Genomic DNA, 13,420 nt, shown 5'->3' with positions numbered 1-13,420 from the left:
AATAACCATTCACGTTCTTGAATTTGATGTCCAACTATTTCTGAATCATTTATGGATTAGGCACACACAGCCTTTCAAGATAGCAGACGGGATGGGCTGATTGTTTGTCTTTGTGTTTGGGTTGGGTGGTGGACATGGACTGCTGGATGAGGTAATAAAGTACAATTCAACACGACACAGCCCAAGGTGTACATCATTGCTGAAGGAGCCGAGGCATTCTACTGTAAATGGCTCTGTAGCTTCAGGGACTTGACATTTAATGTGAAAATATGCTACTTTACGGGTTTCAACCTTGATCACACAACCCCTGAGTTTATCAGTATGTATCAGCAATGTGCCACACACTCGAACGATGATTAAAAAGACAAGAACATAACACGTGAATGGACATTTATCCATATAAATGGGTGACTGCAATACATAAGATTGACTAATTATACCAAAAAAATGAAATGTGGTGGTGATTACAAATGCACATGAGTAAACAAAATAGAGAAAGCCTCCTCAGTTTAGATTATGCATAACTAATTTGAATAATAAAAGTTTGTTCATGTGCATCTGTGTGTGTTTAAGAGCAACAGAGAGCTGCCTTGTGTCACATGATACACAGGTGTGATATTACAGCAGGAGAGGGGAATTGTGGGTGGGACTCTGCCAGACAGCAAAAGGACACCTTGTTTCGTAAAACAGAGCACTGTTTTAAAGATCACTCTTCAGCAAATGGATGGATGCAGATTATGCTGGCATGCTAAAACTAGTTTAGTCTATAAAACAAGACAGAGTTTGTAGAAAAACAACTTTCAACATTGACTACTCATAAAAAAATCATAAAAAAATTAGCTGGGAGGTGGACCTTTTTTTGTCCTAATAGTAAAAAGCCCTTAGGTTTTAAAGCCACAATCATGTGGAAAGTCATATTTTAGATTTTTAGATTTTGCAACTCATGCTGTTACATCATCTTGGTCAAAAAAATAAAAATATAAAAATATATTATCACCATATCTGGTATGTTTTTTTTTTTGGAACTGATTTGTCGTAGGCCTCTTTGATCTGATCTTATGTACCTCAGTATTTCAGTGAACAACAACAACAACAAAAAAAACTTGTGGATAATTTTGTCAATGTTCACACAAAAATTTATAATCTCAGATCAGGCCTACAGTCGATCAGAAAGACATATAAAACCTGAACTAATTGACAGAAAACAAACTGATAAAAGACTGAATGAAATATTTATGAGAGATTAATGAAAGATTTACGTTACAAGATATTTTGCGTAGATCGTCATTTTTGACCAGAAACACCACAAGTGTAACAAGATGGGAAAAAGTCCTAAAAGTACAAAAATAATCAAATTTTTGGTAAGATATTATACCTTGTGTAAAAAAAAATCTGTAAGTTTTCATCCAATTTGATAACATTAACTAGCACTTTTAAGAAAAAAGAAAATCCTCTCCAGGTCAAAATGACTGGACGATAACATGCTTTTAACAATATTTTAAAAAATTCCTTTAAAAAAAAAAAATTATTAATGTTTTCCCCTTCCGTGTTTACAGGACTGCTGGAAGCATATGACACCACTTAATTTTAATTCACCTTAAAAGTGAATAAAATGTTTTTGCCAGCTGAATATTGAGTGTGTATGAGTGTGAGAGTGTTCAAAAGATAGCTTTGAAGTACACCATATTTGTGGTACAACTAAGTAATGGTTTTTTGCAATGTGATTTGTGTGACCTCAAGTAAATGTGGTGAAGGTTATGAACACAGAAGAAAGCGTAAGTATGCTGATGGTGTGTATGTGCGTTTGAAGAATGAGTGTGTCCTAGGGCGTGGTGAATGTCTCTCAGTTGTGCTGGCACATTCTTCGGGGACCGCACCCTTTCTCACACCCTCCCTCACCTGAGTTACCTGAGTTGCTAAGTTCAGTCAGATACAGACATGCTTACAACATTCAGAATCAATCGCACAATCATAAACCTGAAGAAGGGGACATGAAACTGACCTCACACATATAAACGGCAAAAAAAACTTCACAGAATTCAAAGAAAGGTTCCCCACAGTAAAGGTGAAAGTCTGCCAAAATGTGGATGTTTTTAAGTCTTTTCCTTTCTAGGGTGGGACAAAATCCTCCAACTATACTCCACCCCTCACCATGCATATGCATTGTGCTCTTAAAAATGGTAATAAAATAACCAATAATCATTATAGCCTCATAAAATATGTAGTGTATTGCTCTTGAGATGTCTTGACACTACAGACCTTGCATTACAAATTGCACTTTAGTCTCACTTAAACTAAAATATATCTGTTTATTTTGCTGAAATGTTGATATATCCATAAATTAAAATTGGTGACATTTACACTATGAAAATGTGATTCCTTTAATGCATATAACTTTTATTTATTTTATATAATTCACCAAAGCAGACTCAGTGCCAAAAAAACTTTTGATCCATTGTGTGCTTTTAGAATAATAAAAAGTGAGCGTGGAACTTTCCTTTTTAAATTGATTTTTTTGATATTTGAAATTTAAAATAAATAACAGTAATAATGTACTAGTAAGAGTGTTGACAGTTTAACAGTTAATTTAACCCCAGCTGCTCAAATTCAGGTGTATATTAAATAATGTGTTTGTTCAAAAGAATCTGTGCAAATATTTGTACACATTTTCAACGGTTTAATCAGTTTAATGTGTTGTTCACTATACAAAATCATTGCACAAATATTAAGACATACAGTATATGTAAGTCTCCAGTATATGTAAGTAAAAATAATAAAACAAATGACTAATCCTGAAAAAAAAACATGTGTTCTCACATAACCTGGTGAAAAACCTTTAAAAGTACTTCAAAAAAGATATAATGTCTAATGTCTAAGCTTATATAGAGAGAGTAAATACAAAATATTTAATAATATTTAATATCATATATTATTAATGGAAAAAGGAGAAGGGAAAATGACTGTGTATTTGATGTTAGGACAAATCCTGTGAAAAAAACAACTTATTAACTTTTAATATGATTTTAAGATGCCTCTCTTTAGTAAAGTTGTTTACATATGTGCACAGAACTTGATGTGATCTTTAGAGACACGTTATTATACATAAATAACGTTTTAAATCATTAACTATTAATGAATTATTTATCTTCTATACCCTCTGTACCACCACACATACACATTAAACGTTAGCAGTGTGATCATGACCTGGGAGCGCCTTTGTCCGGTGAGTAACAATCCACCATCTGTCTGTCTGCTCGTGTGGAAGCGCAGGGGGAGCTGGGATATGGAGTGCGCTCGAAGAACTCGGGTCAAAGTTGTTCGTGTTTTGCCGGTTATGCAAATTAATCAACTGTAACACAGTCTGATGTAAAACCCCAACTCGGCTTTATTCGTATTGTATTCGGCTTTATAGTTGTCGGTTTTCTAGTAACTGTCTCCTTTAGGTGAGCGGTGACGCCGGCGATGGTTGGGAGGAGTTTCACAACTGAATTTCAAAGGGTTGAGTTGTTCATCGCGAACCGAGCGCTGTTGTGTTATTTTAACGGGGCTTAGACGCTCGGCGGGCAGGACTCGGCCGAACGCGAACAGGTTTCGCCAGGGCTGGTTTTCGCCTTTAAGCTGAATAGTTTTGGGTGGGGTTTCACCGACACCAGGAATGTACCGCGGATGCGTGCGCTGAATAGGGGGTGAAAATAGCCAACTTTTCCGGAGCGGACAAAAAGTTTAGTTACCGGCCACTGCAAGTAACTACAAACGTGAAGGTAAGAACAACCTAGAAGTCTCAACTTTCAGAAAGACGAGTCACATAGTGCGAATGAGCAGATGAACGTTAACAGCGCAGAAGAAACTCTACGAGCTTGAGCTAAAAGCTATGTTTATTCTTTAACCGTGTAACTTACACTCTACATACTATAACAGCCCATTTGAGAGACCTCTGTAGTAAACATTAAAACAATTGAGAATTATATCACTTGTTTGAACAATCGTTTTAAACATGATGGAGTGAAGTTCTGACAGCTGTGTGAAAATGACGTCAGTTTTTTCTTTTATATATATATATATATATATATATATATATATATATATATATATATATATATATATATACACACACACGTATTTTATTAAAGGTTAAGTGAACTGAAGTCTACTATTGATCTTTGAAAATGTGATGGTTCAGTGTCTGCACAGAATTGTTCCTTTGTTATCAAGTAGGACTTTGCTTAGGGATTGGTTCAGGATGCCCTCTCCTCACAGTGCCTTCATGGTCTTAAAACATTGCATAACTCAAAATATTAAAATTATCTATCTGTGTAAATCCATGCACTGATTCTTTTTGTGGGTGAGGCCCAGGTGAACCACACCATGAACAGACGTGTGCTCTGTCATATTTCATAATTTCCTTCAGATGGTTGCGCTTGAGTTATAAGACAAGTTTAATGTTGCACTTGTTCAAACATGAAGCTCTTTTTTTAGGGAAATTACTAAGAGGGTGTTGGGTTGGGAGTTTGGGTAAATCTAGCATGGTTTCCAAGTAGGCCTGAGAATAAAATATCTTTAGATCGATAAATGTTAGATTAAGTGTCACAACTGTGTTGGATATGAACTGATAAAAATTTGATGTTGCAGTTATGTACGTCAGGATTAATGCAGCACCAAAGTTATGGCTGATATCAATACACCTATACTTATTTCCATATTATGGCCAATAACTGAAAAATATCCCCCACACTCTAAAAAGCCTTTTTAAAAGCTAAAACAATATTGAATTAAAATGTAATTCAGGCATAACAACATTATATTTAATATGAAAAATGAATTTATTTAGATTTGCAAAGATTACATTTAACAGCGTTATTACATTTTTAGCATTTCCAAAATATTAATATGAGTGAGGGTTAGGTGTTGGCATAATTAATGTTAAAAGGATAGTTCACCCAAAAATGACAATTCTGTCATTAATTACTCATCCTCATGTCAGTCCAAACCCATAAGACCTTCTTTCATCTTCAGAGCACAACATAAGATATTTTGGATGCATTCTGAGAGCTCTGACCCTCCCATAGACAGCAATGTGATTAACACGATCAACCTCCAGAAAAGTAGCAAGGAGATCAGTAAAATAATCCATGTGACATCAGGGGTTCAACCCTAATTTGAAATCCTTGCTATGTTTCTGGACATTGGTCTATGGGAGGGTCAGAGAGCTCTCAGAATAAATAAAAAATATCTTGATTTGTGTTCGGAAGATGAGAGAGGGTATTATGGGTTTGGACTGACATGAGGATGAGTAATTAATGACAGAATTTTCATTTTTGGGTGAACTATCCCTTTAAGGTAAAAAATGTGGAAATGAGTATGCACACTTAAATATATACAACATGGGCTGATAGCAATAGACAAAATAAAAAAACTCAGTTTGTCAGTTCCCAAATATAGAAGTTTATATAAATTCAGTATTTCTGAATTGCCCTTTATTCTGCCTGTGAATATCACAAACATTATTGCAGCTGTAAATGTAATTGAAATTCAGAATGGGCCAAATATTCATCAAATGTCATGGGTTCATTTGAAACAATATTTGGTTATGCAAAAACCTCTTGTTGTTTGCTGAAAATGATTAAGACTATTGCAAAAAGTAAGCTACGGAAACACTGACCATTTGTTATATGTCAGTCTCACTCCCTATTGTAAAGGTTATCTCAGGAATGTAAAACATTTTCTGCATAGGTAATTTCTCGTTATGTTCTCATTCTTCAATTAAAAAAGAATGTTACGTACATGAATGATGTCTGTGCAGACATGCATATGAAAACATATCATTTTAAAAAATAAAATTGATTTATATGACTATTGGCACTTGGAGTGTAGACCTGCAGGTACAAAGTTTCTTTGTCTCGTATTTTTTTTTCACATTTTGCCATCCATTTGCGAAAAACCAGTACAAATAAGCTTGAATTATAATTATCGGCCAATCATTACAGTAATAGATTTTAATAAAGATTAAAGGCTAAAATTAAGTTAAGTTTTAATAAAAAGAGACATTAACAGTAAAGCAGTGTATTGTCTGGTAATCTTGGTTGAATCCACTCCAACATGATGGTTTGGGTGTCAACTCTCAGAAAGAAATATGATGACAGTGCATGTTTCAGATTAGATAAGAAAACTGATAATAATCAAAGCTAGTCATGAGCACATGCAAATATATAGCCTATGTACATACATATATACAATTCCATAACATTTCTGTTAGTGAATGTTTAAGCATCTGTTGTGCATGTAGGAGTTTATATTATGTAATGGACATGTTATGAATCAGTCACGGCTAGTCTTAGTTAATTTACGACCTGCTCAAAGTCTGATTTTAATGTGCATAGTTAACTCAGCGAGTCTCTTTCAAAAGTTCATCAGCAAAACACTCCCTTCTTTGATTCAGTCACATGTTTCTTGAGTTTTTCCCTTTCGGTTGATGTCTTTTAGCTTCCCCTCTTGGCCACAATGAGTCATTCGCCAACAGGCTGGCTGTTTCCATGGTGACAGCTAAACTATAAACAAATGTAAACAAAAGAGCCCACAACCTACAAAATCCTTCATACTGGGGCCTGACCTTGCTCAGGGGTCATTGTTTGGAAGATCACAGAACAGCTATGAATTTCATATGTACACAAATGAGTTGAGCAGCTAGTTTTTCAGCAGCTCGATCTATACTAGCATGTTTTTTGGGGGTCATAATAATATTTCATAATACCTTTGTTGACTGACTGGTGATTTAACATCTGTGTTATGTAACATGTGATATGCAAATTTAAAACACTGACTTGGCATGCAGAATTTGTGCTTCCTGGAACTTTTGCATGGTAAATCTCCAAAAGAAAGTCTGCTATTTTATATTTGTTTTTGTATCCTGCTATTAAAAGGTAGTTTTCTTCTTGTTCTTACATAAAAAATAGCTTACAACAAACATGTTTGTGCTAAAAATTAAACACTTTCTTGAAGAATTATTAAACAAAGGGGGAAAATGTAATAGCTAAATTTAGAAACACTTTAGTATAGGGAGGGACCATTTCTCACTATTAACAAGTTAATTATTAGCATGCCTATTATTAACTTATTGGCTGTTTATTAGTACATAGGAAGCACATATTCTGCATGACCTAAATCCCTAATCATACCCAATATCTAAATTTAACAACAACCTTTCTAATAAGCAGCAAATTAGTAGTTTATTAAGGCAAAAGTCATAGTCAGTGTTTCATTGTTTACTGTCAAGTAATTGTTAATAGCGAGAATCTGACCTTAGAATAAAGTGTGACCCGACATTTTAATTTACGTATACTGTTTAGATTATTCCATATGCTTATTTATTTAAATATTTTGTTTTTTAGGTTGTCTTCCCTGCTCCATCATGGCCCACCGCTCACAGTGTTCTTCATTGGGCGACAACCCCCTGGATCCCAATTACTTGCGTCCGCATTACCGAGAAGAGTATCGCATGGCTATTGATGCCCTGGTGGAAGAGGATGTTGAGGGCTATTACAACTTTTTACAAAGTGCTAATGTAGTTGACTTTTTATCAAGGTCGGAGATTGAGCATATTAAAAGCACTGTGCAATCACCACAGAGTGCTGGAAATTTACCAGAACTGCCATATGGGGAAATAGATCAGGATGGGTCTTCTGACACCTACTGGCCAATGCATTCTGATTTGGATGCACCAGGACTAGACCTTGGCTGGCCCCTGCAGCAACATAGTTTTGTGGGGCCCACGGAGGTCACAATGTTGGTAAACCCTACTGACCCTGAGCGGCCCAGCATTAAGGAACAGGCCCGGCACCTCATCAAAAATGCTCATCAGGTAAGTGCTTTCAAATTTGTAAATGATATCAGGCTGGAATCAAGAATATGAAAGATCCACTCAATAATCATTTTCATCAGTACAAATATTTTACTTTTACAAACATTTTATTTTAGATACGTTTGTTCAACATGAAGTACACTTACATGAAATTAAGACTATGATCAGCCAAATTCCACTTATTTTATGTCAATAACCCGTTATTGCTCATGGAATAAACAAATAGGGCATTTTTGCAGTGGCCTCAATAAGTGAAAACATGTGACTGAGGGTACATCACTACTGATTGTGAAGTTACAAAGTCACTACAAAATAATGAATAATTACTAATCATTTTTGTGCCATATTTGGATTATGTAAAATCGTTATTGCTAATTTCATGTTTATTTCCTCTTTCTCACAGGTAATCGCAGTGGTGATGGATATTTTTACAGATATTGATATATTCTCTGACCTTTTGGATGCTGCAGCACGTCACGTGCCGGTCTACATTCTGCTGGATGAACAAAATGCCCATCATTTTGTTAACATGGTGGCGAGCTGTAAAGTGAATCTGGACATGATTCATGTAAGTTCAGTTTACCTCAACTAGCATACGTTTGAATTTTAAGAAAACGCAGACTTAATGTTGACTTCACTGCTTACAGCTGATGCGGGTACGGACAGTGGCAGGCATTACCTATTTCTGCCGCACAGGAAAATCATTTAAAGGTCAAGTTATGGACCGTTTTCTTATGACAGACTGCAGAGCAGTGATCAGTGGAAACTATAGGTGAGCTCAGTGGCAGATAAGAATTCAACTTTAATGCACGTTCACTTATATGTGGCACAGATGACACTATTCATATTTCTTTCTCTCTTTCTCCAGTTTTATGTGGTCTTTTGAGAAGATCCACCGCTGTATTGCCCATTTGTTCCTTGGAGAACTAGTTGCCGCATTTGATGAGGAGTTTCGTATCTTGTTTGCTCAGTCTCAGCCTCTAATTGTTGAAAATGCCCTTGTACCCATGCCACAAGACAATACAAGTGGTTACCCTGGCAGTCAGTTTGGCATAAAAAGGACTCAGTCACTAAGGAATCCCAGAGGATATCTTCGCCAGCCTGAACTTACTGGTTACCCATTTGGGGAACGTCTTGAATCCATACTACCTTTTCGGAGGGAGGACCCATTCCGCCATACACTTGAACCAAGTGCAGGTCCTATGCAGGTCACAAAATATGCATCGCAGCAGTTCAGGATGCAACAGTCATTCTTGGATCCAGGACGCTCAATGTTAGCCTCCAGGCAGCTGGAAATGAATGCCTTTAAGAGGCATAGCTATGCCGAGGGCACCCGTGAGACCTACGCCTCCTCCCGGCAGTATATGAAACAGCGTGTAATGAACAACTTGGAGGAGACGGAATCGCATTACCAGCGAGAACAACATTACTATCATAGTGAGGGCATGGAACCAGATTCTGAGCGCAGACACTTTGACCGTCTTAACTTCGGCATGTACCAGACAGATCAACAATCTGATTCTGGATATCCTCCTGAACTTGAAGCACCAGGAAATCTGAATGTTTTGTCTTCTGATGACCTCAAAAGTGATTCAGAAAAACAGTACAACGCGGGAGCGGGACGCTATGGTCCACAAACCCACAAGAGGCCTGCTGCGGGCCATGCATATGCCTGTCAGAGTTCGCCTACTCAGCCCCATCCTCCTGACCACAAGCAGTTGTTCTCCACTGGAGAGCAGGTACGGCAGTCCCAGGACCCCAGTGCAAAGCAGGGATTGCGGAGCTGGAGAATCAACTCTTATCTCAGCACTTACGAAGATGCAGGAGAGGAGGGCCTGCATCAGCCAATGGGTCCAGATGCCTTTGATGAGCCACATCAACAACATGACAGCAGACTTTATGGCTCAGAGGGACCAGGCCTTCATTTAAGAGAGCGTCAAAACATCCCAACTAAGCCAAACCTTGATTTGCGGCCACGCTATGGTAAACCCATCATACAAGATAGGAATCAAGTGAAAGACGTTAGCTCTGACCTGGGTCCCACAAGTACTGACACATTAAAGCCAGCCATTTCAGCTTCATCACTATCCTCTTCAACAGACAATGAGAAGGAGCCAGAACCGAGGGAACCAAAGGAAATCAGCATTACCAAGCATGAGTCTTTTCGATCTCGAATTAACCCAATGCTGCAAAGGAGCTCCAGGCTAAGGTCCTCTTTAATCTTCAGCTCCTCAAAGCTGGAGCAACACAGCTCCTCGCAAGCCAAGTCTGGTGGGGAGTTACAGGAGGAGAAAGATGAGAGTGAGCCTGTTCGATACTCATCTATTGTAGCAGAGATTCTGGAGAAGAGGAGGTCGCTGTCAAGAGAGCCGTTTGACTGGAGTAAGCACAAAAAAGCAGAAGAAAAAGAGGTTAAAAATGCATCAACGGGAGATCTGACTACGATCACTGATGTCAAAGAGGAGCCTATCAAAGAAAAGGAGAAACCTGAGAAACCTGACAACCCTGAACCCGAGGACAATAAAGTTACTCAGCCAACAGAGCCTTCGAGATCTCAGCAAACAACTTCCTCACTAAACATGAATGATCCAGCAAGCAGACTTCAGTACTTCAAAAATTTGGAAGAAAAGAGAAAGGGCTCAAAATTAGAGTTAGATTTGGGTGCTAAAAGTCCAGAAACAACCATGAAAAAGCCAGACCTCACTGATACAGCAACCACAGTACCAAATGTGCTTGTTACTTCAGTGGAGTCCTCTGTAAAGACACAAGAGTCAACGATTACGTTAACAGATCCTGTACCACAGCGCTTGGTGATTGAAACAAAACCATCTGAAGTCTGTGTGGACAGGCCACTCACGAACAGCAAAACTGTGACGGAGAGCACAGCTGATGCAGCAAAGAAAGAGCCTGTGAAGGAACCTGTGAAGGAACCAACAAAGTCACTTCGGCCTTTCCCATCACCCAAGTTCTTAAAACCATTCAAAGCCTCTCAAACTTCTCATCGTCGTATCTCATGCGGCGATGATATTCTTACGGATGCAACAGATGCTGAAAAGAGTGAGCTTAAGAAGTCTCGCAGCCTCAGTTCATCGGGCATCACCCGTGCTGAGTCCAAAGAAAGCCTGAGCTCCCTAAACCTTGGGAACTCTGATGGCAAAGATACAAAGGCCCTTGATTTCCTCAAGAAACAAACACAGAGATTAAAGGGTTTGCTTGGGCCAAAGGGAGAAAAGAAGCACTCAGGAGTTTCCAACTCTCAAGAGGAAAAGTCAATGAAAGCAGTCCCTGAGATGCAAGAGGTGCCCTCAGATAAAGAGAAACCATCTGAATCCATATCATCTTCAACCATAGAAGAAAACAACAAACCCAATGTTAAACCGACTCCATCGCGCTATCAGTCCTCTACCTCAAATGTGATATTTAGCAGCAACCTCAGGGATGATACCAAGGTGATCCTAGAGCAAATCTCTGCAAATAGCCAGAAAAACAGACAGCAGACTGAAGAGTCTGGGAAAGTCGAGGGGGGCACGGAAGAAGTTTCCAATTCATCCTTCAGATTTCAAAACCGGAATCAGTTCAGCCGAACTCCAGTCAACCCACAGGAGAGGGACAATCTGCTGAAGAGAATAGAGAGCATGCGCAAAGAAAAGAAAGTCTACAGTCGTTTCGAGGTACTTTATTGTAACTGAAAAGAGTGTTGCTGGGACCAGGGAAATGTAGAGAAAGTCTAATTAGATAAATCACGAAATCCTTGTACAATATTTGTAGTGAACGTATATATTTTTTTCTGCTTATATCTTATATATGACGTTTATCATTTCTGAGCAAAGCACTTAATATAGCATGTAATGTCTAGGTATATTAATTGACAAATATATTTTTACTTTTACGCGTTTATGTATTGTTTGACTCTACATTCTTTTGCGGTATGCCTAGAATTTAAAAATGTAAATTTCAATTTCAAAAGTAAATCAGTGTTTTCATATGCCATAACATTTAAATATGAGTTTGTTTGCAACCTCCATCTATTTGTTTTAATTTATTACATAAATAAATGAAATAGACTATTATAGAATCTCCTGGACTATTAGTGGACTGATGGATGAGAGATTAGTAGGATGTTTCACTCACATATCTTTCACTCTGCTTCAACAGATGGGGAATAACCTGGGATAAAACATGGATGAAGTGGCCAGTATTCCTCACAGAGAACTGGAAAGAGAACCTGAACCCATTCTAAGAAAAAAGTTCCAAACATCCCCAATTCTCCTGTTAACAGACACAGTGAAGCAAGTTAAGTCGCTTCAGATAAAAGTGTCTGGTAATGACTAGTAATCTAAAGTACATGATCCATGGATGTCATGTAAACTTACCACGAAAATAGCACAACCTCAAATATGAGGATTCTTGATGCAGCAGGAGAAATACTCCCCGCTCCGTGCCAATCTGAACCCACAGATGATTCACTTTGTCCTTATAAGGCATCAGGGCAAACCTCTTAACAGTAATCACACATCATTCCTACAGAACATAGAAACACAAGTCAGGCCAAAGGAGGGTTCGAACTTCAAGAGGCTCTTCTCAGCTTTTTCTTTTTCTACTGGACCTTATAAGTTCTATATGATGTAAATATACATGCGTGCACAATTTCCAAAGGAAATTAACATGTCTGGGCAGAAGCTGATATATGCTACTCGGAAGGCACCAAAACACACCCTCTTTAAAGTACACCACACAAATGCCCCAGGACATGTCATGCTGAAATTATGCTTTGGCGCTGAATGTGCCAATGGATCGCAGGCATAAAGAAAACCACAGATGGTTGATAGACAATGCTACTTTTGAAGGCAAAGAACAGAGAAAATGTGGAACCTGAAACTGTCAAGAGATGACTGGAAAGTATGTAAGTAATGTATTAAAATGAAAGGAGGCCTGTTCCATTCATCTTACTTCTATCAACAGTGTGCTATCAAGAAAGTGGACTGAAAAGTCGAGAAAGTGATGTGAGGCGTGGAGTTGAATTAATTGTATTTCACCAGCAATCAGAACTTGCAGTACAATGGTTTAATACAATACCTGTACATTCCTGCATGAACTGTGTTGTCAGGAGAAGCTGTAAAATATTAGGTTGATAAAGCTATTCTCAGGACTGGGCTTTAGCCTGTATTTTGTCAATGCAAAATGTAATTGAGACAGAACGGTATTACTGAACACCAAAGATTTCCCAGAGTGCTCTCTGGATGTGTCATATGAATGATTTATGGAAACTGGAAGCTGATCTAATGAGGAATATCTGATCTAGAAGTATGATGGAATTGAATTTTGATAAGAGTGTCATTAGTACATATTTTATAGAAATGCAAATCCTGGGGAATTTAGACTTGTTTACAAACTTTTTTTATTGTGTCTTATAAATTCTAAATAAATGGTTTAAGAAACTTTCATTTTCTAGTACAGAATGGTTTGATTTTGGATTTAAACAGTATTTGTTCACAAGGATTTGTTGACAATACAGGTGGTAAAAAGTTAAATTAGAACAATGGAACAGAATGGAAAAGAATATAG

At 37.8% G+C, this 13,420-nt stretch overlaps 1 protein-coding gene across 1 annotated transcript; it reads left to right on the top strand.

The window, feature by feature from the left end:
• Positions 1-3,232: 3,232 nt before the first annotated feature.
• LOC127978737 (protein FAM83H) lies at positions 3,233-13,299 on the top strand. Its single transcript, XM_052583610.1, has 6 exons — positions 3,233-3,761; positions 7,386-7,855; positions 8,259-8,423; positions 8,503-8,627; positions 8,724-11,526; positions 12,011-13,299. The coding sequence occupies exons 2-6, from the start codon at positions 7,406-7,408 to the stop codon at positions 12,029-12,031; spliced, it is 3,564 nt and encodes a 1,187-aa protein (XP_052439570.1). The 5' UTR covers positions 3,233-3,761; positions 7,386-7,405; the 3' UTR covers positions 12,032-13,299.
• Positions 13,300-13,420: the final 121 nt, after the last annotated feature.

This window comes from Carassius gibelio, chromosome B19 (assembly GCF_023724105.1).
Source record: "Carassius gibelio isolate Cgi1373 ecotype wild population from Czech Republic chromosome B19, carGib1.2-hapl.c, whole genome shotgun sequence".
Taxonomy (NCBI): Eukaryota; Metazoa; Chordata; class Actinopteri; order Cypriniformes; family Cyprinidae; genus Carassius; species Carassius gibelio.
This window is presented reverse-complemented; position numbering and strand designations above follow the sequence as displayed.

Coding starts and splice junctions, on each gene's coding strand:
- LOC127978737 (XM_052583610.1), top strand. CDS start 7,406: ATGGCCCACCGCTCACAGTGTTCTTCATTGGGCGACAACCCCCTGGAT. Junction 8,424..8,502: donor TGAATCTGGACATGATTCAT/GTAAGTTCAGTT, acceptor CACTGCTTACAG/CTGATGCGGGTACGGACAGT. Junction 11,527..12,010: donor AAGTCTACAGTCGTTTCGAG/GTACTTTATTGT, acceptor CTGCTTCAACAG/ATGGGGAATAACCTGGGATA.